The sequence below is a fragment of the Oikopleura dioica genome, chromosome XSR (genome assembly GCF_907165135.1).
Source record: "Oikopleura dioica chromosome XSR, OKI2018_I68_1.0, whole genome shotgun sequence".
NCBI classification, from domain to species: Eukaryota; Metazoa; Chordata; class Appendicularia; order Copelata; family Oikopleuridae; genus Oikopleura; species Oikopleura dioica.
In genome coordinates this window covers 1,125,790-1,148,946 of record NC_137294.1, presented here as the reverse complement: position 1 = coordinate 1,148,946, position 23,157 = coordinate 1,125,790, and the positions used below count along the sequence as shown (strand labels likewise).

The window sequence follows — 23,157 nt, the reverse complement described above, 5'->3', positions numbered from 1 at the left end:
ATCAGAGGATCAAAAGGTCAGTTGGAAAAGAGGAAAAAAGTCAAAATACGCAAATTGTCGGCAGGATTATTGAAAAATTATTCTATCAAAGGTTACATAGAGTCAAGCGGACGATTGAAGCCGCCCCTCCTGTTCATATATTGTCGGTACTTTCGCTGTTTGATGCAGCGGCTCTCTCCTACGTCGTTGTCCTCATGCCCTAGGAAATGGTAAACTTTTGGCTCTAGCTGTTTGTAGAAAACCTTTATTCTGAGTGGTATCAAAGTTTGAGAAGCCCATCATCTCAGCCATCATTTCTTCTTCCGACTTCTCATTTGATAAAGGAGCAAGAAGGGCTTCTTTTTCACTCAGAACTCTTTCCGACGCTTCCTTCATCCGTTTTCGTTCTTCTTCAAGTTCCTAAAAGGCAATAAAGGGAGGAATGGTTGGCAATGCATACTTTTGACTTGGAGAACAGTTTTGCATACGCGCCAAGATCCGCAGAAGAGTCTTGAACCGGGGCCTTCTCTGTTTTCATAATTTGAACATCGGGCGAGTTAGAGCGGCTTCGAATGACGATTGCTTCCGATTTCTTTGATTTTACTGGACTTCGAGATCGTGTTCTTGATCTATTGAAATGGGTGTTAAAACAAGCAAAAAGAAGAAAATGTGAACCTTCTATCGCGGCGACGCTCTTTCCGTTCACGCTTGCGCTCTCTTGAACGAGACCTTGAGCGTTTCTTGTGTTTTTTACGTTTTCTGTCCCTGTCGCGATCGCGAGACCGTGATCGGGATCTTCGACCCATTCGACTCTAAAAATTGAAGGTTAGGAATCATTAAGATTGTAAATGAAGTTTATTACTAGGCGCAACCGATTATATGCGCCTTTAGCAGGTCAGTATTCGGTTTTTGCCGACAAAAATAGGTGGTTTTTTCGATGTCGGTTTCATCGAAAAAACCAAGGCATTACGCACCTAGTAGGTGGTTTTTTCGATGAAGGTTCCTACTACACTGGGCCCCCTACCGAGCCAAAACACTTACTTACTTTCAGCCAAGAGGGGGGGGAGCAGTGGGAACCTTCATCGAAAAAAAAATGCTCAGGTAGTGCAGAAAAAAAGTGAGGAAATAGAACAGTAAAATCATTTTAGGTGGTTTTTTCGAAGAGGACCATGTCTATCTGGGCCATGTTGATCGTACTATTGTTGGCATCCAGACTGGCCTCTTCCTGTTCTTTTCCAATACTTTTTCGGCATAGCCCAACGGTTTACATTGACCGGTACTCATTCTAAATAAGAAGTTTTAGTGTATTATTATAGAAAGGTGTTCAAAATAAGGAGCAAATGAATGAAATGGGCATTTATTTACAGAAACCGGTAAACATGTGAGCATATGGAGTCTATCAATGTTCAATTGAAGTTGCCGAGCAAGTATGAATATAGTAAGGAATTCTAGGAATAAAAGAATAGACCAGTGAGAAGAAACGGGCTCGGATAAGGTGATAGGCAAAATTGGAGGTGTGTGAACTCGATCTTTTGATGATTGCACTAAGTTCTCGAATAATAGAATAAATTGATGATTTTAAATGCAGAATCAAATAAATAGAAAATAAGCTGGATAATTGCTGAATTTTGACAGTTCTTGAAATTGAAAATGAAACTCGATAACTGAGAAAATAAAGCTAATCTAGGGACATTGTTTCATTATCCATCAGCTAGGAATATTTTTTGACAATTTGATAATGAGCTTGAGCGGTTTGAAACTGCGGCCTAGGCTAGTTCGACATGGCAAAACGTAGGTGAAACTTAGAATGCTGCTTCGGGCGCTTCAGAGGCCACTAGCGCTGATTTATCGTCGTCAACGGGAGGCTGCTCTGCCTTCTCGTTCACAAAATTGCCATTTGGAAGCTGTGAGGATATAAACTGATTTGTTGGAATACGGTTCTCATTTAGATACGCTTTTCTCCAGAGGGTGATCTCCTGAATTCATTTAATCGAAAAGGGGATCAGAAAATCAGTCACCTGTTGTTTGAAGTAGCGGCGGTCCTCTTCGTCAACTAGGACCAAGTTCAGAAAGTACCTTACAGAGAATTTCTTCGCCACTTCCTATAAAAATATAAAACTAGGCGGAACAAAGGTTAGTAAGGCACCTTCATTGTTGGCTGCCCTTGGAAAGATTTGAGGAACAATCTGATGGGAATGACTTCGCCTTTGGCCGGCCCGCCGTCCATGATTTCGTATTTGCCGATGGACTCTTGCTCCATGTAGTTGGATGGACCGCTGCCTGTTTGTTCCCTTCGGATCAAGTCGATCTCCATGTGTTTGATCTTGACGCGCACAAGAATAAAAGAAATTTTCCCTTGGAAAAAAGTGAATTTAAAGTCGAATGACAGCAATTACCGATGATCGCCTCATCCAAATGATATCTGGATTTGTTGTACTCAAACTCGATATGAAGAGAGTCCTCAATGCCAACCTGAATAAATCATGATAACATTAGCATTGGGCCCAATATGAATGACTCACCTCCATTTTGAGAGGGTTAGGCACATTGGGATATGCGCTGAGCATGTGGACGACAAACTCAAGCTCCTGGGCTAGAATATTTCATCAATTACATGTAAATAAGCGCATAGAAAAGGCTTACTTATATTTGGCTGTGCCATCCCACGCATGACAGTAGCCTTGACAAAGTAGCGTAATCGAACATTCGTTCCATGATAGCTTTCGTGAGGCTTTTCAACGTTTGGAAACTCGAATTCGTACGACCTGTCGCTCGTTAGTGACTCTGGACCGGCCAAGTGTTTGACGAGAAACAGGAAGTCATGGGTGTTCCCTCGATCGTTGAACAATTCAATCTGACCAGTGACTTCAACGCGAATTCCCTGCCGAAATGAACAATAAAAAAGTTGTCTCCTTCGAGTGTTAGCAAACCTTGTGATCAACTTTTTTCACGTTTGACTTTTTTAAGTTGACGTCAACCATGCCAGCGATGGTTTCTCCGTCGTAGTAGAGCAACAAGGGCTCTTTTTCTAAAACACTTCAATTAACCCGTCGACGCACTGCTGCTGGTTACTTCTATCTGAGACATTATGCAAGACCCTGCGCCGCGTGCTTTCATCAGACAACCTTATCGAAACGTCCGCTGGCCTCCCGAATCCGAAGAAGCTCATCTGAAAACAAACACGTGATAATTCGATTTTCTCTTTTAAGATTTAGTTTTATTATAAAAATAATATAGAAAGTAGTGAAAATAATTGTGTGATTATGTAAAGCATGAGGCACGTGTGGTCGAAGGAAGCTTATAGAACGTTGAACATGTAGTTTGATTCGAAGGCTCCGTCAGTGTCCAAATCAGTGCAGTGGATGGCGTTCTTGATGCGATTGATGCCGAAGATCGCGCGCAGGGTTCCTGGTCGAATAGCCGCTGCGACTTTGGGGTCAACTGGGCCGCAGAACTCGCGGAATCTCTAAACAAGTGCTGCAAATCTAAGTCCGAAAAGCCATGTCGCAAGTACCGTATGTTCTCCTTCGGGAATCGTGGAAATCTCAAGAGCCAGACTGGGCCCGGAGCTGAGTTCGTCCACCATTCCAGTGTACTCTGTGACGACATCTCTGTAAACTTCGTAAAACTCCTCGACTTCTTTTCTATCCAACGAGTTCAATCTCATGGCGGTGATCTGAAAGCCTAAACAAACGATAAAATCGTGCATTATAAATGCGCACTTACCAGCTTTCTCAATGGCGTTGATAATTTCTCCGGATCGATGAAGGAATGATGGTTTGATTACGGCGCAAGTGCACTGTTCATTTCGAAGAGAAGTGCTCTGCATGGAAATATCGCTGAAGAATGATTCCAAGTGTCTAAAGACGAAGTTAAACAGGCGCTTTGGGGAATTAAAAACGCACCTTGGGACTGCCTCCTTGTCAGTAGAAACGTAGCCAACGTCAGCTGGGTTAGTGCACTTGCTCATAAGAGCGAATGAATCATTGCCTGAAGAAACGGTAAAGAAAAATGAAACAAGGCTAGAGACAAACCTTGAACAGCCATGGCGAGAGCTCGTCCTTCGAAACCGGCGATTTCAGCGCAATCTTTATTCAGGTGAAGCGATTTTACGTTTGTTATCTTGAGTCCGTTTTTGTAGACATTGTTCAAGACATCTCCAACTGCGTTCCATTTCGATTCGGGAAAGACGAAGAGGATCGCTTCGTTGAGCCCGGAGTGATCCTGAAATGCCGTTTATAAATGATTCTGGTACACGAGAGCTTACAGTTTCAGTCTTATCGTCACCATATGCAACAATTGTGTGCTGCCTGCTGTGAATATTTAACTTGGTGCCAATGAAAAGTTTCTCTGGGATGTCAGACATCGCGGTTCGGCTGAGGAACTTTCTTCGGTTTTTGATGTCGTACATTGTAATGGTTTTATCCTAAAAATCAAAATCATCTCAGCCCGAAGAAGCAAAACTCACTGGGTATCGCATGAGCTGGTATCTTCGCCGAATTTCAGCATGAGTGTCGTACCACTCAGTAATGAAACAGTGCCTCTCCTCGTTCGCCATTTTCGACTTTTTTCTAACTGAATGCAATAATGAATTTCAGCTTGCAAAACAAGCGCTGTTCTAGAAATAGAAAGAAGGGAATAATTTCTGTGTTGGATTTGAACGAAAGGAGAGGAATTATTCTTGGCCAGTTTGAAGAAGTCGGAGTGATTTTTGAAGGAAACTGATTGCACCCGGCACATCGTCGTATGTCAACGACGAAATGGCAAATTTTGCGTTCTTCGAGGCTTTGTCGATTTGAGCTTGGTCCGGGCGGAATCCTGCGATTGGATTCACAGCAGCGGGAGCTGGCTCGGCCTTAGGAGTAGGCACACTACGAGGAGCGGCTTCGGGCACGACGGGAGGGGTGAAAGTTGGCTCTGCTGGCGGCTGAAAACTGCTCGTGCTTGGCTCTTGCGGCGGTACGTATGAGGAGGAAGGAGTATCTTCTACGCCGAGCTGATCGAGCTCGTCTTCCTCATCTTTAAAATCCGATATCACAAGTCAAAATAATGATCAACGAACCCTGAAAACCGCCTGGAGGACCGGGCACAGGTTGTCTTCCTTCTTTGAGACATTTCGTGATGTCAACCGTTTTGTAAAGCGCATATTTCTTCTTTTCCGCCCAGTCTTCAGATACCTCGCCGAAGATTGTCATGATATTGATGAGTGAAGCGGTCATAGCGAAGATCTTATCAGAATTTTTCAATGATTATTTGCATTTTCACAAGTTTATTTACTTTTGGCAGATTTGCTGTGAATTGTGCGGCGCGGTCCATTGCATCTGCTCGCGCGAATAATGCCAGTGTTGCATTTTCAAAATGAGCTTGGCCGACTACTTCCTGGGTAATCGCCTCGTTTTCTGCGTGCGCCTTCTTCACCTGCTCGAGCCAGTCCATTTGCGATAGAATCCACATTCGCCCATCTTTGTCTTTCGAATCGATCTTCATCGCCTCTTGAACGCAATAAAACCTATTCTCGATTTAATAAGACGCCGCAATATTGAGTCTAAATTACCTCGACCAGTAAGCAACAACTGTGTCTTTTTTCTCAAACTGTTGCGCTGTTCTGAATGCATTCAGAATCGGCTTGTATTTCGGAGGAAGCGCAGCCATATCAGATCTGAAGATTATTGATTGCTTTCACTTTTTGCGTAATTTACATAATTTTCAAAAGAATATTGGCAGCGAAGAAGATTTTAAGAAACAGGGATGAAGCGGTTCATTATTATTTCTCGTTGGAATAATACTTGGATATGTGTTCGTATGGAAAGTCGCGGTATTTGTCGCCGAATTTGACAGTTGCTTTGAACTTGCTCTGGTGGATTTCTTTGAGCGTTGCGATCTCGCCTCGATATTTCCCTACTAAAATGACGACCTCTCGGCCGACACTTGGGATGACCGTGTCCAGATCAACCTGATCAATCTTCGCACGCTTCCCACTCTCGAGCATCTTCACCACTGCCATGAAGTCTTCTGTCTTTTGGATGAAGCCTAAAACCAATTTCAATAATTTCAAGTTTCAACTCATTCTGAGACCTTTTTGCTTGTAGAAATTTTCTCCCAGCTTTTTATTCATGACTTTAACGACGATATTCTTATGGATCCATTTCTCTTCGGGCGCCTTTTCGCTCCCAGGTTCTTCCTTGACCTTCGGTTTTGCCTCAACACCCGGTTCTTGTTTGATATCAGGCTCCGTCTTAATATCGGGTTCGAGTTTCGGTCTCTTCATGGATTGCTCTGCGCGGCGAATCTGCTCCATCATGCTCGTCTTTCCCGGCTCTTGCTTGATCGCCTTCTTCTTTTCAATCGCGTTTTCAATCGCTTTCCGTTTCAAGTTTTCGAAAGGGTTCACGCTTTTCAGGGCTGAGCTTTGCGTCAGTTTCTTCAATCCCAAGTTGACTTTGATCGGCGCGTCGGAATCGTCGCGCTTCAGTTCTGTCGCCACGCTTTCAGGAAGAGCAAGGCCCTTTTCAACTTCGCGCTGCTTTCCTCGTTCAATCATTTGGGCAATCGCGTCCTGCTGCCGCTCCATGTCGTCTTTCCGCGCTTTCTTGAGCTTCTCCTGTTCCGCCTTACGCTGCAGCGTCTCTGGCGAGTTATCCACGTACTCGAGGAACCACTGGTTCTTCTCTTCGACAAAGTCAATCTTGCAGTAGCCAGTTTTGCCGAGCCATTGGACGAAGCCGGAAAGCGTGTGCCAGCGCGTCGCATTCATGTGAGTGTGGTTCCGATCGGAGATGTAGTCTTGGTAGACTTTGTTCGCAGAGACCCGCTGCCCGGCGTAGCAGAGGCGCAGGATTTGAAGGAAACCGCCGAGAAAGTCTGCCGAGAATTCGGACGTTACTTTATTCAAATGGCCTGGATCATCCGCACACAAAAGCATCTGCCGTTGATGACCCTTATCTCTTTCGTTAGTTCAAAGTTGAAACGAACTAGTTTACCTCTGACATGAGATGGCATTTGAAACCGTTCTCGTCGCGGCATTGCTTCTGACAGAGCTGGCAGTAGAAACGCAGCTTTTGCATTCCCTTCGACTTCATCTGGTTGGACAACGCTTTTGGCGTTCCTGCTTCTGGCTTCTTTCCCATCGCGAAAATCTGAATGGAGTTCGTTTGGAGATGTCGTTTAAAAATATTAAAATTTCGAACGTTATTTTTTTAATAATCAGTCAATAGAACAGGCTAGCAAATATGAAATAGGTACATGTAGCGGGACATTGAAACGCTGCCATACCAAGAAACTTGGCCAGAAGCGTAGTAGAATTAAAATGAAGATGAAAGTATTTTTAGTAACTAAATTCAATTTAGCAAGTTTTGAATTTTAAGCACGTTCGGTGAGTTTTTTTTATGAATGAAGGTACTTTGAGAATTTATTATTAAGAATTATATTTTTAGAAAAAAAAGCTAGAAAAGTATCGACAAATAATCAATACGAAAAAGGGAAAGTGAAGCTATACAAGTAGCGGTGTTAGTATTTAATAAAAACACTGAAGTAAATAGTATGATGGGTGAAAATGCAACAAGAATTGGTTCAATTCTCTTTCTCGTTTTCTGGGACTTGGAGTCGCAGAAAAACAAAATTGTCTAAGTTATACATTGGAAAAGTTTATTGTCATTTTTCTGTAAAATGGTTTAGGACTGTTTGAGAAGGATCGTTGTTTTTGTTTTGTTTTGCGATCTACGGTTTGAATAGACATGCTCAAGTTGATCACAGATGCTGATTTTTAAAGTAGTAATGCAGATAATAAGTTGAAATTATTGAGAAGCCTCGTAACCTAAAACTCGGAATGTATGGCAATTTTGTCTATTCCAAAATAGTGGATACAAGTGATAACGAATGGGGTCCTCGCTAGATTAGTTTTTAATAGCTGATAAGATTGTTTTTTTTTTGGTTGAAATTTATTCACAAATAATGTTTTCTTTCTTTTGAAAATTTTCTTTTTTTTTTCTTTCGGAAGTGTAATCGTTATGTTTTATATGAGACAACGGGTAGAATTTACAGTAAAATGACAGTCACAAAAATATTCTTTTTGAATGAACTTGATTTTTTTTCTTTATAATGTGTCCTTTTTTCGTTTTGCTTTCGTCTTAGCGGCATTCCCAGATCTTTGCTGTGGTGTCCACGCTGCCGCTGACTGCGAACGTACATGTTTTATGAATATCTGGAATTTGAGGAGTTAGGGCTACAATCTATAGGACAAGTAAGTACCGATTGATTGGACGAAGTGATTGTGGGCATGGATCGTTTTGTGATTGCGTTGATTTTCGATATGCCACGTCCGCAGCGTCTTGTCGTCCGAACACGAGAGAAGATATTTTCCTAAATTCCACATTTCAATCAATTTTGGACCCTTTGGAAGAAACCTTTAGGATGAAAACGCAGTTGCCGCACCCAATTATCGTGTCCATTTAAAGTCAATAAGCATATGCCAGAAGTGACGTCCCAAAACTAGCGGAGCGGCATGTTACTTTCGTATTTTTTTGCATTCAAACCTTGATTGTTTTATCCCTAGAGCCAGAGACCAAGAACGGGCCTCCTTTGGATTTGGCGTCTAAGTTGACTGATTTTGCTATAGATTCATATGACGATTCAGGAGCCCATTCGACGCATTCAACGACGTTGTCGTGAGCTCGCAAATCCGCTCTTATTTCCTAAAAGAATCGGTTTCACTTCATTTCGCCGAGCGTGTTCGCGACAACCTTTTTCTCCAGGTCCCAAACTTTGACCGAGTGATCATTGCTGCAAGAAGCTAAGAGGGTTCCATTGGCGTTCGGCCTGACCATTCTTATCCATTCGGCGTGGCCAGAAAGAGTGTGAACGCAGAAGCTAAAAACGCTCTACTTGCGTCCGAAATGCTTTTTCGCTTCTTACCCAGTAGCTGTTTCCCAAAGTTTTATTGTTTTATCTCTGCTGCAGGAGACTAGATGATCCCCAGAAGGAAGAAATGCCACTGACGAAACATTATGATCGTGGCCTTGAAAGTTTCGATGAACTAGAGTTGCTGCTTTGGTGCTTACCTGTCAGCGATTTTATACATTCGTAGTCGATAAAATTCCATAGTTTAATTGTTAGATCAGCGGAACATGAAGCTACCAATTAATTATTTAGCAAATGAACCGAGTAGTTGGCGATTTTACCTAGTAATTTTCCCGTGGAATCAAATGCGAGGTCTTGTACGGTGTCTGTATGTCCTTTTAGCGTCCTCTCATATTCGCCACTTTCAGAATCCCAAATCTAGATCGCTTTAAAATGGAGGAAAGGAGAGTTGTCGTACCTTGATTTGTGAGTCTTCAGAAGCAGTGACGAGTAGACTGAATTGAGGATGGAAAATGGTTCTGGTGATTGGACTTCTGTGTCCGTGCAGTTCGGCTTTCTCCGGGCCGCGTGGAATCCACTCGGACTGGTCTTTTTTCTCCCTTGGCGCGAAGCCGCCGCCGATCGCTTCTTTTTTCACCTGTTCTAATTGTAGTTCAAGATCAGTTATCTGAAACAAAAGTCCTCATCCTCTTCTGCTACCGCTAATTTACCTTTTTCTGAAGCCTGGGAATAGTGATCCATTTCTTCTCTAGCAAGCCGTGAAACTTTTTATCAGATGACTAAAAGAAGAGCTTTGAAAAAGATAGAAGAGAGCGAATGCGAGCTTACATTATTTACATTTTGCTCTTCTAAAAACGCGTTGAATGCTTTATCGGCGCCAAGCTCCCGTAAATAGCTGGCGACGGCGGATTTTAGGTCTTCGGACTGACGAGTGGTGAGAGGCATGCTTTTCTTGTTTTTTTTGGATTTGGAACGACTTCAAATCATCACTTCTCTACAAAATAGAAATGTCAGCAAAGCCACCTTTTTTCTCCAAAATCGATAGCAGAAGTCAAAAGAACGAAAAAAAGAAATAGTAAAAAATGCGTTTGATATTTGAATTAAAGAAGTTTCGTCTTAAAAACTTTTGATTTTCAATTTCAGTTTTGATGAGTACGTCTCAATCTCTTTCTCGATTTTTTGTTCGACACGTCGTAAAACCCAAGGCTCTTCATTCCATCAATCAACTGTCAAGGAAACAAGATGAAAAAAAAACGAGTTTCAATTTTCATTATTCCCGGTTCTCAAGAAACTGTTCCAAGAACAAAGAAACCCGCCATTCGAGGGGCACACCCTAAAGGTAAATTCGTTGACGGTAGAAAGAAAGCAGGAGCTTCTATTTTTCTCGAATTAGGCGGCTTTCTCCGTCAAGAGCAGCCTCAGCCACGTCGGATGCTCCCCTGGGAAGGCGGTCTCGGGAGACTGTGCGTGCTTTTTGCTCCCTTTCGAGTAAGCAAAAATAGAGGAGAAAATGATACAGTCATGAATTTTTCAAAGCAACATTTTTCGGCTCCCCCGCTGAGACCGCCGTTTCCTATCGATTCCAGAGTAATTACATAATCGAAAACCATTATAAAATATATGAGCAAGATCAGTTTTTGAATAAAGTATAAATCCGAAATTACGAAAAGACGAATCATCAAAATATAGTTTGTATAAGAATTTATCATTTTAAAATAAAAATTTCGCCATTATTTTACTTTAGTTTTAATTTTGTAAGAGCATGTTTTCCTTAAGCATTCTCTGCCATCAGGTAAGAGAGCTTCTCTGGCGGAAGCAGCGAAATACAGTATCGAGGAATTTCAGAAAGGAAAGATTTTTTGTGAGAATTGACGCGGCGCGCCTACGCTGGGGCCTAACGCTGAGCTCCGAATTTTTCGGGGCTTCCTTTAAAAATTCAATTTACTTCGGAATCATAATCAAAAAAGAGAAACTCTCCATAAAATAGTCTCTCTCTGTATCATTCTGTTTATTCTCTTATAACCGAGTCATTCTCACCTTCGTCCATTAGTAATCTGTTAGAATTTTCGACTACTTTTTCTACTGTAGTGCTAGAATACCTATACAGGCAGTACTTTTTGACTTAGGGCCCCAAAGTTAGAGGATAACTATCTTAGATCCGTTTGAGCCATGATGATCAGTTCAAATTGCTCGTGAAAACGTAATTCTAAAGAAGGCAAATGCCTTTGAGAGGATTCCATCACGAATTATCAACCCTTCTCAAATGAGCGTATATAAACGGGTGCGCCTGGCGCTTAAGCTTAGTTATAATTTTTCGCGATTTTTTCAATTTTTGGCGACTTTTTTGGAAGATAAGAGGTTGGCCAGATATTTTCAGACAAAGGCAAGTTATATTTTTAAGAGTGGCGATCGAAATGAACTCGGATTCGGACTCGGATGCGTTCGCCGATTTTGCCTCAATCAAGGCGAGGTCAGAGAAGAGTGAACCAAGGAAGAAAGAAACCAAGCCAGCCAAGAGAAAAGACGAGGATGAACGATCAGTATCATCCAGAGTCACCGGATCATCTGTGGTGACCAGGCGAACAGCTTCGTCGCATGGGGCGAGATCCACACTATGCGATGAGGATTCAGAAGACGAGTCCAAAATAAAAGAAAATAAATACTCGGGGCTAGAAGAGGCGGTCAATCACGTAAGTTTTATTTATCAGAAGGATTCTTTAAATTCATTTTTCAGGGCGAAATCTCGGGGGATGAAGACTCCGCCTCCTACAATTACACGGCAATGGGAAGCAGTGTACCAGGAAGCGTAGGAATCAAGAAGGTGGCGGAGCTGGACGAAGTACTCAAGACGGAGGCGGAATACAAGAATATCTACCGGAAGTACTACCCATTCCGCGAGAAATCAGCAGAAATATTTCCCATCGCGACAAAGAAAAACGAGATCATGGAGGCCATCTTTGACAAACCATCCAGCCGAGTTACGATTATCAAGGGCGAAACTGGCTGTGGAAAGACAACCTTAGTGCCATTATACATCCTAGACCATATCGCGCAAAATCGAGACTACCGAAGGTCAAGAATGTGCAATATATGGGTGACGCAGCCGCGTAGAATAGCTGCAACCTCCATCGCCCGACATGTCTCGCAAACCCGCGAATGGAGATGCCGCTCAGAAGTTGGCGGGTTGATCGGCTACAAAGTCGGCTTAGGTATACTCATTTCCTCTGTTCAGCAAAATTTTTATAATAAAGGATAACATTCTTTCTTCTAGACAAATGCGTGAGCAAGGACACCCGAATCACCTACATGACCAGTGGATGTGCCCTACAAATCGTCCGAACAAACCGAAGCCTGGACAACATCACGCATCTCATCATCGACGAGGTCCATGAGCGCGATATGGACATAGAAATGGTCCTTTTACTCGCAAAGGACGTACTCGAGCGAAACAAAAATATCAAAGTCATAATCATGTCGGCGACGGTGGAGACGGGAGTATACCAAAGATACTTTCGAGTAAGTAAACCTTTTTGGCGATCCCTATTCAGTTCTGTTTTCAGAACTTCAGCCCTATACTGGTGGATGTCAGGAGCCGCGCATTTCCAGTTCAGCAGTATTTCCTCGACGACCTGCGCGACGACAACGCCGAGTCCGTTCGAGGATTCACCCCGTACATTGTAGACAGAAGAGCACAAAGATGTATTCGTGAGTTCTCCAGCAACGTCGGAGTTGCTGATCTGAGGGATGAATCGATCAAAACATTCGTCGGATTACTGGAGCACATCGACCTCTACGAGAAAAAGCAAAAGAAGGAAGAAAAGGGATCAGTTTTGGTCTTCTGTCCTGGACTTGCAGAGATCAACCGAGTGTTCAGTGCGATCAAGGCTTATAAGAAACTCGATTTCGCCAACATGGACATCTACAGAGCACACTCAATGCTCCCTCGTGATCAAGCCGAAGAAAAGAAAATGCTCTCACCCCCTGCTCGAGGACGACGAAAGATAATCCTGAGCACGAATATTTGTGAGAGCTCGATCACAATTCCGGATGTCGTCTACGTCATCGACTTTTGCCTCTCGAAAAGAAAGATCCGAGACAAGCAAACCAACCTCGAGCAGCTGATTCCAATTTGGACATCAGAAGAGAACTCGGACCAACGATCCGGAAGAGCAGGAAGAACTCAGCCGGGATTTGCGTTCCGACTGGTTACGAAAAAATTTATGAAAGAAGAAATGAAGCGCGCCGTCACACCAGAGATCATGATCTCTCGCCTTGAGAATTTCATTCTCCTGGGGAAAACATTCTATCCAAACATGCGCCCCGAAGACTTCATTCAAAAGACGTGTGCAAAGGAAAGGATAGATATTTTCTGATTTTTCATAACAGTTTGATAGATCTTCTATATATTCCCTTCAGACTGAAAATATAATCCTCTCTAAAGCCAAAAGACCTTGATGTCAACTTTGCCGTGCAGAGCTTGAAGCTACTGGGCGCCTTGACACGATTTCCGGAGAGCTGCCCATCAGAGAACGTCTCAGCCGGCGGATACACTCGAGATACAATTTGGCCGATCAAGGGAGAGGCCGAAGGCGATGGCGACCTGACGCCGCTTGGACATCTGATGACAATAATGCCAATGGAGATTGAAGTCACAAGGATGCTTTACTACGCATACCTCTTCGGCTTCACCTACGAAGGCATTATTCTTGCTGCGGGAATCAGCCAGGAAGGCTTTTGGCTCGAAGACACGAACGTTAATCTCCAAAATTCGGAGAATTTCAAGGCTAAAACCTACTGGGCCTGTGGCTCCCAATCCGATCCAATTGCCATTATGAACGCCTTTTTGAAGTGGTATGGAAAGATGTCCACATCGTACTGCAACCTCGACCCAAATGTGAGCACTCCAGTTGTACTAGAACACTTTTAACCTCACATTTTAGGTTCGTCGAAGATCAAGGAACATGCGCCCTCCGAAATCTTGGCTGAATTCTAATGCTCTTTTCGAAACAGTCAATGAAGAAGTCCAGTGGTGCAAAGATTTCGGCATTAATCAGAAGGCTGTGAGAGAGATGCACGTGATGATTGATGAAATAAAAGACCGAATGGAATCATCCGGTTTTCTTATCGGAAATCTTTCTGATGCTGACATTGCACAGCAGCGCGCCGACATGATCGGCAATTTGAAATTAGGAAGGGTACTCGTCTCTCATTACATATTACCTCTTTTATACGGTATTTGAAACTCAATTTGAGACTCAGTTACCGAGTAATCTTATGTAAAACTACATGCAGTGCCTATCTAGAAGAACTACATCACCAGATCATAAAAGTGATCATTGCCGCTGGCGCCTTCCCGCACATTTACAAAATGAAGGAAAAAATCATCACAAGTAAGTAAACTCTTCTTTTAATAGTCTATTTTATATTTTTAGCCTTCAAGAAATGAAGCTTACGGACAGCCAAATCCTAAACCCGCTAAACACGATCCACTTCGTATGTCCGCCAGAAGTAGAAGCTCGGGCCGTGGCAAAACACATCAAATGCCAGTATCACTCGTCGTGCGGATATGTCAAGAATGTCATCTGCCACGGGAACAAGATCTTCATTGTCTTTGAGGCTGATAATACGAACACTCTCTACGACTACCTCGGTCAGTATCAGTCCATAAAACTGTAAGTAAATATACTCGTTTTCAGGTCGAGTACATCGCCAAATGATAGAAGTGCATGATCGGGAGCTTCGTAATGCAGGAGATCCGAACCGAAAAGTAAACAAGGCAGTGGTGCATGCTTTAAAAAAGGCCCGTGCCAAGCGAAACGGAGTACCTGGACATGGAAACAAGGATTTCCAGGAATTCTACGCATGTGGAGACTACCTTGAACGAAGAGAAATCGAAGAGCTGGAGAAAAACTGTGGAATGCCCGTTGTTCTCGACGAGAATAACAATATCATCCGTCGAGAGCAGTACTACGCCCAGAAGGAACAGAAGAAGGAAAATGGTCCATTCAAATACAACAGAGATCAAGTATATTCTGTCAAGTTCATGCATCAAAACGGATATGAACGAGTCTTGACCAAGTCCGACACAGGAGGTGGAAGTGAATTTCGCGCCAGAGTTACGTGGAACGATAACCTAGAGACTTTGTGGGTCATCCAGCAAGGTTACGAATGGATCTACGAGAAAATCCAAGAAGAAATCGAGAAACACGTCAAAACAAAGAAGAGACGAGAACGACGGGGCGGAGTGGCTCTCAAGAAGCTGCAATCCGACATCAAAGATTATGAACGATACCTCGCTCCGCATCGAGTAGATGGTCATTATGACCTCCAGTACGACCGATGCGTAGTGCTTCAAGCCGACATAAAGAAAGGAGGCGACAAGGAAGAACAAGCTTACGTAAGATTTGTCGACTATGGTAACATTGAGTATGTGCCAAAGAAGGATCTCCTAGAGATTCCAAAAACGCCAGAAATGGAATTTACCAGGAGTGAGCCGAATCTTGCTATGGAAATCAAAATTAGAGGATTTCGTCAGATACCGGCCGCCCCGAAGAGATATCTTCAGCAGCTTGTGGACCGAGACTCAGGAATTTTGGTCAACGTCTTCAGCACCAAATCAACGAAGCCAGTCATCCTCGCCGACGTTTACACGTTGAGCGGAATCAGTTTTGCTGACTACTATATCAAAGAAGGATTCGGCCGTAGAATCGACGATAACTTCTTGGACATCGAAGCGTCTTGGGAGTGGAGAGGCCGGGAGAAAATTCAAAAGTCGCTGCCAAAGAAGAAGCCCAACCCTGTTCTTATTGAAGCCGAATGCCTCGAAGGTCTGTTCGTTGAAAAGAAAGGGGTCGAGGAGGAGAAGGAACGCAAGAAGGAAGCCGACAAAACAGAGCCCCAGAAGAACAAGAAGAAAACGGACCCAGCGGATGATACGAAAAAAAGGATCAATGAAGAGGAATCCAAGGACAGCGGCAACAGCACCCCCGGTCCAGTAGAAACGAAAAGCGACACCACCAAAGAAACACCGACCAAAAAGGAATTGGGGACTGACAGTGGAAAAGGCTCAACTCCGATTGCATCCGATGGAGCGTCGACGCCCGCTAAGCCGAAATCCGAAAAGAAAAAGAATCAATTCAGATGGACGAAAGAAGTTCCCGATCGCCCTAGAAAAAAGCCAGGTGACTACAAGGACGATATCGATGTCGTCGAATTGGAAGATATCGGCGAAAGAAAGACGAGGTTCCAAGATGGAACATTGATGTTCGGCGTAGAAGACACGTTCGAGTTGAAGAGGGAGAAGCTCTGCATTCGAGAAGGTTACCCAGATGGGACAACGAGAGTAGAGGGGCCGTTCAGTCCACTGGTGTACGAAGCTATGCCAGTTTTCGAATGTGCCCAAGCATATAATATCAAGACGAAGGCAAGCTCTATCAACTCTGTGATCTGTATCGAGACACCAGAAGAAGCTCGGCAGACAGTTCTTCTTGGGAACATGGTAGAAATGCACCGTGACAACATCCAGCCGAGACTTACAACCCTCTTCTCTGATATCCCAGAATGTTTGTTCTTCCTTCATGCATTGTACAGTCCCCTTTATCATGTCAGAAGATCATGTGACCCTAAAGATGATACGGCGAAGATAGAGAAGCGGGACACAAATCACTACATTCATCCGGGCCGCGAAGGCAAGGATTTCGAGCCCTATCCATTTGTCAGCTACGTCGCTGGAAGTGGTCTTGTTCGACGAGGCAAAACTGATGAGCACTACGAACGCCTCAAAGAGGCACATCTACACCAGCTCTTTCCAGAGTACGATGTCCAGCAGCTCCTGAAGGCGGAAATTCTAGAGGAAGATATCGACATCATCAACGAGCTGAGAGATAACATCGACTACGCTGCCGGAACAATGGCGAAGAAAGATCACCGCTTCAAAAGGATGAAAGAGATCGAGCAATTTCAAAAGAACAATAGAAGACTTTTGCGGCAATATCTCTCGATTCCCAAGCAAACCAAATCTCCCGTCTTCAAGAAATTATGGGTAAGATAAACAGGAGGTTATTGAGCATTTCTTAACAATTTTTAGGAAAAGAATCCGAAGAAGCCGAAGGCATGGCCTTCTTACGATCGAATTCTCTACAGGAAAAAGCGAGAAGAGGAGAAAGAAAAGGAACGAAAAAAACAGGAAGAAATTGATGCCGCAAATCAAACTGCCTGGAAACCGACGACGGAAAATGCAAAGAAGTAAAATCTACTTCGAATTAAAAATTGAAAAATTCTGCCACCCACTTACCTTCCTTTAGCTGTATTGTAAAGTTATCAAACCCAGTTTTTGTACATAGATATTTATGCGAAATTTGTTTCTTGCTATAGTTCAATTTACGTCTTCTGAAATACCACAACTGCCTTCAATTACCGATTAGCCAATTACGAAGTCTATCAATATCTTCATTTATTCTTGCCATTCCGAGGGCTAGTAACCAACCACTGCGTTAACGGAAGTTCACATCCGTAATAAAAAATATTATACGTAATAAGTGTTTAAAAATATATTTTTTATCTCTTGGTTTATTGATCCGGTCAACACGATAAGATATAATATATTTTTCTGAAGAATGAATGATTCGGAAAGCGACCTTCTCGAAAATGAAGGAGCGAAATCGGAAGAGACCAACATAATCATGCACGTGGCTATCGTGGGCTTTCATCACAAAGTAGGTCAAATTTTGCATATTTCTATTTTGAAAGTGATGTGACTAATTCTACGATTAGAAAGGTACGATTCTCGAGTATTCCTACCCGCCCTTAGTTGCTGGCCAGGCGCACAGCTCGTCAGCACTGCCGCCCGAGTGGAAGTCCTTGCCTGCTTTGGCGCTGCCCGACGGCGCTCACCACCACGAAACTGACAGCTCCTACTTCCTCCTCCCTCTGCCAGGCAGCGACAGGTGTGTCTTCGGCGTCTCCTGTTACCGACAAATTGAAACAGAAAAGCTGAAAGTCAAGACTGCCGATGTATGCCGCGAGACCGTCCAAAAGTAACCGCAGAACCACAAAGAAATTATCTTCATCGACAATTTTCAGATCGGTTTTGATTATCTCGCGCGTGCCTCTCTTTGGAGTTTTGAAAGCAAAGCTGGAGATGGTTTCTGAAGCTTTCTTTCAAGAACGCGACTTTAGTCAGGTAATAAACTCCTCCTTGATTCCATAATAGAAAAACCTGCGTTGTACCCTGCAAAACGCTAAGACACGAATCAATTATCGCCTTTTTTATTTGCAAAAGCGATAATTGTTGGAAATGGGGTGAAAGGAAATTGATTTTATTCAGGCTTGGACAGAATTCAGAGTGATCTTCATTTCATGAAGGGCTTTCAATCTGTTAGATTATCACTAACATCTTCGAGTACATCTGTTTTTCTGGTGTACAACATGTTTAAGAGCCGCGTCTTTCGCTTCGGCTTTTTGCTTTTCCTCGGTTGGTAACCTGAATCAAAAATTAACTTTATTTACTGAAAACTATGCACAAAATTACCTCTTTATCGTGCGCTTCGGACTTTAAAACTCCTTGAAGTGAAGTGACTAAAATGAAAAACAGGCCAGCGCAGGACCTGTTCTAGAGATTTTTTTTAATTTTCAAAATTTGACAAGTCTCTCTTTAGGTGTCGATTTTGGAAGAATTGTACCAGCAAGTGAATATGTCGGTGCAAGGGTGGACGCCCGAAATGTGCCTCGCCGACTTGTCTGTTCGATCACTTCTGCAGAAATTTCGTCACAGAACTCTCCTTCTTTTCAAACTGCTGCTGCTTGAAAAGAGAAATATTTTCTTCGGCGACGCGGACGGAATTGGTAGCACAATTCTGAGTCTCGTTTCTCTCTTCCCGAATATGATCGAAGAGGGGCTTTACTATGCTTGCGTTGATAGGCCTGCAACCGCTACGGACAGAAATGACAATCCTCCCCCGCGGCGGAGCTCAGAGCCTGACATGACCGAAATCAACAACGACGAAGTTTTTACGCTCTCTAAGCGCTCAACATCCGGTAAATTCAACATTCAGACAAATTTCCTATATTGTGGAAACATTGGTCGGAATGAGAGGATAACTAACTAACAACCGAATGTTCACAAGTATATAATGGGAAGATAAACGTCGGAACTCATGGTAAAAAGTGTAGTTTATTGGTGTGATGAGATGGTTGTGGTTGTGGTAACTGGTAAAAGTGTACAGAGAGAGAAGAAGCGGCGTGGTTATAAGCGCCGATGTTGAGGTGAGAAACAGGAAACAGGAAAGAGAGAATAGGTCAGGGAAAATAGGGGAAGGGGCCAAACTAAACTAAGGAGGGCCACTGTTTCCACTCTATATCCCTCCCTTGGACAAAAAAGAGCGAAATTCCGGTAGGAAATTCGTGAAATGAGTAGACTTAGTGGAATATTGAGTGTGTGTAAAATTGTAATTGGAAATCGGAAAGGGTTAATCAAAAATACTCTTTGTCAAGCTCAATTATCGGTTCGTATGAGAATGCATAATCGTTGAGTGGCGATCGAACAGGGATCGGTAGGTTGAGTAGGAAAAGGGGGCCGTGCAGTGGCCGCGGAAAATGGTCGACTTGTCATCGAAAAGGGTTGAAAATTGCAGCAGAGGTAAATTTAATCACAATTAAATCTGCGAGCCTCGGCTAGGTACACGCCCCTCGAATACGGTAGGGACTTTAAGCTCATCACTCGTCTATGATTAAAATACATGCTGACAATTATTGAAAGTGTGTATGCATCCTCTCCCCCCTTTAAAAGAGCTGTATAAAGGGAACTAGAGATAAAAAATTAAAAATATAAGATAAGAAATAAGGTTTAGGTGGCTGAGTTAGGTTAGATACGCGAAAACAAAATTGTCGAATAAAGTAAACTGGCGGATCCTAAAGAATAATAATTAAAAGAATGAGACCGGCGGTGCGTCTAAGATCGAAAACGTCATCTGTTCCACGCCCTAGGGAAATGATGAGAAGTAAGGCGCCCGGATCTACCCGAAGTTAATAGTCGCGAAAGCTAGTAACGTTAGGTGCGATGTTGTGGCCATCGTTTTAAAGATGATTCTTTTCAGCGATTTCGTTCGGCATCGTTGCTTTGGTATCGGAACTAACATCGTAAACGTAGTTGTAGTCGTTTTGGGTTGCACCCAAGTTTTGTTTTTGTCTTGACGTCATAAGTGGTAGATAAAGTTGTTGTTGAAAAGGTATTTGTAGTTGTTGTGATTGTACTCGTAGTCGTTGCAGAAGAAAGTTTTTTTTGTGGAGGTAGTAGTAGTTGTTTTTGTAGTCGTAGTCGGAGATGTTGTAGTAGATGTCAGAAATCGGGGTAGGGGGCGGGTGTGAAGAATAATGAGATGAAGTTGGAGTTGTTGTTGCTTTATTGTTGTAGAATCCGTAGTTATTGCATTTTCGTTATCCTCTATTTTTTTTGTTCTCTTCGGGGAATGGTCGTTCGTATCAGGTTTATTCAGTCACCACTATATATTGTGGAAACATTGGTCGGAATGAGAGGATAACTAACTAACAACCGAATGTTCACAAGTATATAATGGGAAGATAAACGTCGGAACTCATGGTAAAAAGTGTAGTTTATTGGTGTGATGAGATGGTTGTGGTTGTGGTAACTGGTAAAAGTGTACAGAGAGAGAAGAAGCGGCGTGGTTATAAGCGCCGATGTTGAGGTGAGAAACAGGAAAGAGAGAATAGGTCAGGGAAAATAGGGGAAGGGGCCAAACTAAACTAAGGAGGGCCACTGTTTCCACTCTATATTTCCCGATCTCGATTTGTTACTAAAGCTTATTCAGAACAAATTCGATCGCCTATTTTGGACCACATTACCGTCGGGCTAACGAAACTTGGCCGGCGCGGAAGTCATCTGCTCAAAGACCTCATAGAAGTCGAAATGGTCGACTTAGACGACGAGGACAATTTTGACAACGCCTCTGGCTTGGAGGATCCTGGGTTGCACGAAGTCGCCGGTTTCGGCTCGCTGGTGCTCGACTTGCCAACACCTCCGCGAGAAGACCCGAATCCAGAGGTGAACACAAGACAGTCCTTGTTCTTGTCCCGCCAACGCAATTTTCAGTCAATTCCCGAGAATCCTCTGAAAATCGACGAGTTTGGCTTTCCCCTGGCGATTTTCACTGGCAATTATCTTTTGATGCCGTACTGTTGTCTTCAACAGCATTCGCTCTTGCTCGATATCAATTTTCATTCTGGCTTCACGGCCGCGTCATCAAATGTTCTTTTCAGAGGTGCAGTCGCTAGAATAATATCTTCTTTGAACTAAAAAAGAATTAATTTTTAACACGGTTTTATAGCGCAAAAACACCTATCCGATGTACTCGTGGAAATCGACGGCCAGGGCGAAATCAATTACCGGGACCCCAAAATCGAACGCATTTGCAAACTCACACAAGCAGACCTACGCTTTGTCGACAATCTCCTCCTGGTGCTGGACAGTAACGATGGCAGCGCAACCTGGGAGGGTTCCGACTCCTGGATCCGCTCACAGTTCCGTCAATACCTTATCGGCTTGCTCTCGGCTTCCATGACTTCAGATTCGAAGCACAAAGATGATTATGGGCGCATGTTCGTCGATTCCTTCACAAAAACTCGCTGCCACAAAGTTTGGAGATTCAGCTCAAAGGTATTAGAGTACCTTTGTGTTTCCGTCTCAATTTAACTTTCTTATTTACTAGCCCTCGTTTCACGACAATATGACAGAACACCCTGCTCATGTGCCGCCTATCAACCCTTTTTCTGACCTAAAGTTGCGCCTCACATCCACGCTGCAGGGTTCCTCCAGTGGGCGGATGGTTGAGGAGGCGATAACGTCTGGTGTCGACCGCGCAGGCTCCTGGTTGACGAGTTTACGCAGCAAGTCCCTGTCCGAAACCCTTCAAAACACTCTGGACACGCTCTCCACCCAAAAGAACTAACTAACTATATATTCTGTTAAACGCGTGCGCGAGTTCCCGTGAGTGCTCCCATTCTAGCCACGAGAATGACTTCACTGACTGCGAGCCCGCGTGAGAAAACCACAAAAAACACTAAAACACATTCAATTTCTCTTTCTGATTTCTGTTTCCTTCTTGTTCCAGTTTCTTCAAGTGCCTTTCATTTCCCCTGATAACTTTATTCACATTTCTATTATTACACAACGGGTCAAATCTACTGCAATCTGGTTCGACACGTTAACCTATTTCTGTTATTGGTAGCTGCTTTATAAGTGTGTTCAAATGGTAATATATATGTATTATCTCGAGTCTCAAGTTTATTTCTTATTTTAACATTAGCAGTCCGAACATGGCATCTACAAATGAAGATTTATCAGCAAGGCCTTTTAATTGAGTAGTTGTTTCCCCCAGTTCTTCACGCAGGGCTTTTTAGGGTCAATCTATTGCTCAGGCAAGCAGAATTTAAAACCTGGGCGCCCTACACCCATTTTTCAACATAATTGTTCGTATTCAAGTAAGAGATCTTTGACCCTTTCCTCGGTAAGTGCTCAAAACATGCTCCTCAAAGAGCTCGTGTTCCTCCATGTCTCCATTTGAATTTGAGTAGTCAAAGTCTTTACTGTCAAATTGCGAGCGTTTATCCCATTCGCCGTCCGCCCGCCAATGTTCCATTGTGTAGTTGTTCTCCGCGCTCTTTTCTGCGAATGCTTTAATTCTCGCCATGCTCTCTTCGTCTACGATGCAGTCTGAGTGGAGTAGAATGAGCTCATTCACTTTGATGTCCAACGGGCGAAGTTGAGAACGATAGAAGTCCCGCCAGTTTTCCAGCTCGCTAAATCAATCATGCAATTCTTACTAATATTTCCCTTCTTGCAAACCTTGCCAGTCTCTTCCTCTCGACTTCTTTGAGATGCTCACTGACGCTAGTCCCGACCTTCTTTTCCAGAGCGCCGATGCTCGCTCTGAATAACATCCTGTTTCCGTAGAGTGGCCCGTAAAGCTCATTCAATCGCTTCTCGATTCCAGCCTTTCTCTTTTCTAGCGTGTTGATCTCTGACTTTCTCCAATTCACGGATGCCCAGGAGCCCGCGGCGAAAACCACGGAGATCGGTGTTGGAAGCGTCCCTGCGATATTTTTGAAAAACGACATTTTCAAGTCAACTTCTATTTTTTCTTTTCTCTTCAGCTGACCATCTGAAAGCTGACTCCCAGACTGGCCTGAGGGGAAGAGCAGAAAACGTCCTCTTTTGATTCTGATTGTTCTAGCGGAAACGCTTTCCTTTCAATCAAACTCAAAGTAGACGAATTATGAATAAGGGAGCGGCATTGTACTGGCAAAGTT

At 43.4% G+C, this 23,157-nt stretch overlaps 9 protein-coding genes across 9 annotated transcripts; 2 read left to right on the top strand and 7 right to left on the bottom strand.

Annotated features, from left to right (window-relative positions):
- Nucleotide 1: 1 nt before the first annotated feature.
- LOC145709908 (uncharacterized) lies at nt 2-787 on the bottom strand. Its single transcript, XM_081787606.1, has 4 exons — nt 655-787; nt 440-608; nt 243-399; nt 2-199 (listed from the first exon to the last, which is right to left on the bottom strand). The coding sequence occupies exons 1-4, from the start codon at nt 783-785 to the stop codon at nt 93-95; spliced, it is 564 nt and encodes a 187-aa protein (XP_081643732.1). The 5' UTR covers nt 786-787; the 3' UTR covers nt 2-92.
- A 533-nt stretch (nt 788-1,320) lies between these two features.
- Nucleotides 1,321-3,164, bottom strand: LOC145709906 (vacuolar protein sorting-associated protein 26B-like). The gene is made up of 8 exons (XM_081787604.1): nt 3,052-3,164; nt 2,910-3,007; nt 2,623-2,860; nt 2,502-2,572; nt 2,376-2,451; nt 2,126-2,334; nt 1,998-2,081; nt 1,321-1,955 (listed from the first exon to the last, which is right to left on the bottom strand). Exons 1-8 carry the CDS (start codon nt 3,146-3,148, stop codon nt 1,782-1,784), a joined length of 1,047 nt encoding a protein of 348 aa, XP_081643730.1. The 5' UTR covers nt 3,149-3,164; the 3' UTR covers nt 1,321-1,781.
- A 10-nt stretch (nt 3,165-3,174) lies between these two features.
- LOC145709904 (nucleoside diphosphate kinase 7-like) lies at nt 3,175-4,558 on the bottom strand. The gene is made up of 7 exons (XM_081787602.1): nt 4,448-4,558; nt 4,247-4,405; nt 4,014-4,203; nt 3,885-3,969; nt 3,706-3,839; nt 3,494-3,663; nt 3,175-3,445 (listed from the first exon to the last, which is right to left on the bottom strand). Exons 1-7 carry the CDS (start codon nt 4,535-4,537, stop codon nt 3,278-3,280), a joined length of 996 nt encoding a protein of 331 aa, XP_081643728.1. The 5' UTR covers nt 4,538-4,558; the 3' UTR covers nt 3,175-3,277.
- Nucleotides 4,559-4,578: 20 nt separating this feature from the next.
- On the bottom strand, nt 4,579-5,635 carry LOC145709903 (vacuolar protein sorting-associated protein VTA1 homolog). Its single transcript, XM_081787601.1, has 4 exons — nt 5,534-5,635; nt 5,257-5,488; nt 5,042-5,207; nt 4,579-4,998 (listed from the first exon to the last, which is right to left on the bottom strand). The coding sequence occupies exons 1-4, from the start codon at nt 5,629-5,631 to the stop codon at nt 4,655-4,657; spliced, it is 840 nt and encodes a 279-aa protein (XP_081643727.1). The 5' UTR covers nt 5,632-5,635; the 3' UTR covers nt 4,579-4,654.
- A 35-nt stretch (nt 5,636-5,670) lies between these two features.
- LOC145706569 (DNA/RNA-binding protein KIN17-like) lies at nt 5,671-7,115 on the bottom strand. Its single transcript, XM_081783987.1, has 3 exons — nt 6,960-7,115; nt 6,055-6,916; nt 5,671-6,009 (listed from the first exon to the last, which is right to left on the bottom strand). The coding sequence occupies exons 1-3, from the start codon at nt 7,104-7,106 to the stop codon at nt 5,744-5,746; spliced, it is 1,275 nt and encodes a 424-aa protein (XP_081640113.1). The 5' UTR covers nt 7,107-7,115; the 3' UTR covers nt 5,671-5,743.
- A 922-nt stretch (nt 7,116-8,037) lies between these two features.
- On the bottom strand, nt 8,038-9,849 carry LOC145706570 (lissencephaly-1 homolog B-like). Its single transcript, XM_081783988.1, has 11 exons — nt 9,664-9,849; nt 9,546-9,614; nt 9,293-9,502; nt 9,156-9,252; nt 9,036-9,107; nt 8,890-8,992; nt 8,718-8,844; nt 8,511-8,669; nt 8,382-8,466; nt 8,227-8,337; nt 8,038-8,179 (listed from the first exon to the last, which is right to left on the bottom strand). Exons 1-11 carry the CDS (start codon nt 9,778-9,780, stop codon nt 8,106-8,108), a joined length of 1,224 nt encoding a protein of 407 aa, XP_081640114.1. The 5' UTR covers nt 9,781-9,849; the 3' UTR covers nt 8,038-8,105.
- A 1,391-nt stretch (nt 9,850-11,240) lies between these two features.
- LOC145707194 (uncharacterized) lies at nt 11,241-17,369 on the top strand. Its single transcript, XM_081784684.1, has 10 exons — nt 11,241-11,525; nt 11,570-12,044; nt 12,107-12,351; nt 12,396-13,181; nt 13,277-13,729; nt 13,776-14,030; nt 14,128-14,225; nt 14,268-14,485; nt 14,532-16,876; nt 16,922-17,369. Exons 1-10 carry the CDS (start codon nt 11,250-11,252, stop codon nt 17,081-17,083), a joined length of 5,313 nt encoding a protein of 1,770 aa, XP_081640810.1. The 5' UTR covers nt 11,241-11,249; the 3' UTR covers nt 17,084-17,369.
- An 82-nt stretch (nt 17,370-17,451) lies between these two features.
- Nucleotides 17,452-22,121, top strand: LOC145710174 (late secretory pathway protein AVL9 homolog). Its single transcript, XM_081787872.1, has 8 exons — nt 17,452-17,549; nt 17,608-17,870; nt 17,917-18,016; nt 18,492-18,870; nt 20,661-20,893; nt 20,942-21,110; nt 21,177-21,505; nt 21,558-22,121. Exons 1-8 carry the CDS (start codon nt 17,517-17,519, stop codon nt 21,795-21,797), a joined length of 1,746 nt encoding a protein of 581 aa, XP_081643998.1. The 5' UTR covers nt 17,452-17,516; the 3' UTR covers nt 21,798-22,121.
- LOC145710175 (uncharacterized) lies at nt 22,007-23,082 on the bottom strand. The gene is made up of 2 exons (XM_081787873.1): nt 22,694-23,082; nt 22,007-22,647 (listed from the first exon to the last, which is right to left on the bottom strand). The coding sequence occupies exons 1-2, from the start codon at nt 22,963-22,965 to the stop codon at nt 22,326-22,328; spliced, it is 594 nt and encodes a 197-aa protein (XP_081643999.1). The 5' UTR covers nt 22,966-23,082; the 3' UTR covers nt 22,007-22,325.
- Between the last annotated feature and the right edge of the window lie 75 nt (nt 23,083-23,157).

Bases quoted from the DNA above. Each gene is read 5' to 3' on its own strand.
- LOC145709908 (XM_081787606.1), bottom strand. From the start codon at position 785: ATGGGTCGAAGATCCCGATCACGGTCTCGCGATCGCGACAGGGACAGA. The intron at 609-654 runs GTTCACATTTTC...CCATTTCAATAG, and splicing joins GAGCGTCGCCGCGATAGAAG to ATCAAGAACACGATCTCGAA. The intron at 200-242 runs GTTTTCTACAAA...ACCATTTCCTAG, and splicing joins TGATACCACTCAGAATAAAG to GGCATGAGGACAACGACGTA.
- LOC145709906 (XM_081787604.1), bottom strand. From the start codon at position 3,148: ATGAGCTTCTTCGGATTCGGGAGGCCAGCGGACGTTTCGATAAGGTTG. The intron at 3,008-3,051 runs GTAACCAGCAGC...GAAGTGTTTTAG, and splicing joins GCATAATGTCTCAGATAGAA to AAAAAGAGCCCTTGTTGCTC. The intron at 2,861-2,909 runs GTTTGCTAACAC...TCATTTCGGCAG, and splicing joins TGAAAAAAGTTGATCACAAG to GGAATTCGCGTTGAAGTCAC.
- LOC145709904 (XM_081787602.1), bottom strand. From the start codon at position 4,537: ATGGCGAACGAGGAGAGGCACTGTTTCATTACTGAGTGGTACGACACT. The intron at 4,406-4,447 runs GTGAGTTTTGCT...TTTGATTTTTAG, and splicing joins ACCAGCTCATGCGATACCCA to GATAAAACCATTACAATGTA. The intron at 4,204-4,246 runs GTAAGCTCTCGT...ACGGCATTTCAG, and splicing joins GTGACGATAAGACTGAAACT to GATCACTCCGGGCTCAACGA.
- LOC145709903 (XM_081787601.1), bottom strand. From the start codon at position 5,631: ATGGCTGCGCTTCCTCCGAAATACAAGCCGATTCTGAATGCATTCAGA. The intron at 5,208-5,256 runs GTAAATAAACTT...AATTCTGATAAG, and splicing joins TCACAGCAAATCTGCCAAAA to ATCTTCGCTATGACCGCTTC. The intron at 4,999-5,041 runs GTTCGTTGATCA...CGGATTTTAAAG, and splicing joins TCCTCCAGGCGGTTTTCAGG to ATGAGGAAGACGAGCTCGAT.
- LOC145706569 (XM_081783987.1), bottom strand. From the start codon at position 7,106: ATGGGAAAGAAGCCAGAAGCAGGAACGCCAAAAGCGTTGTCCAACCAG. The intron at 6,917-6,959 runs GTAAACTAGTTC...GAAAGAGATAAG, and splicing joins AATGCCATCTCATGTCAGAG to GGTCATCAACGGCAGATGCT. The intron at 6,010-6,054 runs GTCTCAGAATGA...AATTGGTTTTAG, and splicing joins AAATTTCTACAAGCAAAAAG to GCTTCATCCAAAAGACAGAA.
- LOC145706570 (XM_081783988.1), bottom strand. From the start codon at position 9,780: ATGCCTCTCACCACTCGTCAGTCCGAAGACCTAAAATCCGCCGTCGCC. The intron at 8,993-9,035 runs GTAAGCACCAAA...GAAACTTTCAAG, and splicing joins ATGTATAAAATCGCTGACAG to GCCACGATCATAATGTTTCG. The intron at 8,180-8,226 runs GTACTTACTTGT...CTCAAATTCCAG, and splicing joins TCACTTCGTCCAATCAATCG to ATATTCATAAAACATGTACG.
- LOC145707194 (XM_081784684.1), top strand. From the start codon at position 11,250: ATGAACTCGGATTCGGACTCGGATGCGTTCGCCGATTTTGCCTCAATC. The intron at 12,045-12,106 runs GTATACTCATTT...TCTTTCTTCTAG, and splicing joins CGGCTACAAAGTCGGCTTAG to ACAAATGCGTGAGCAAGGAC. The intron at 14,031-14,127 runs GTACTCGTCTCT...AACTACATGCAG, and splicing joins GCAATTTGAAATTAGGAAGG to TGCCTATCTAGAAGAACTAC.
- LOC145710174 (XM_081787872.1), top strand. From the start codon at position 17,517: ATGCACGTGGCTATCGTGGGCTTTCATCACAAA. The intron at 17,550-17,607 runs GTAGGTCAAATT...TTCTACGATTAG, and splicing joins TCGTGGGCTTTCATCACAAA to AAAGGTACGATTCTCGAGTA. The intron at 21,111-21,176 runs GTGCAGTCGCTA...ACGGTTTTATAG, and splicing joins ATCAAATGTTCTTTTCAGAG to CGCAAAAACACCTATCCGAT.
- LOC145710175 (XM_081787873.1), bottom strand. From the start codon at position 22,965: ATGTCGTTTTTCAAAAATATCGCAGGGACGCTTCCAACACCGATCTCC. The intron at 22,648-22,693 runs GTTTGCAAGAAG...TGATTGATTTAG, and splicing joins GAGAGGAAGAGACTGGCAAG to CGAGCTGGAAAACTGGCGGG.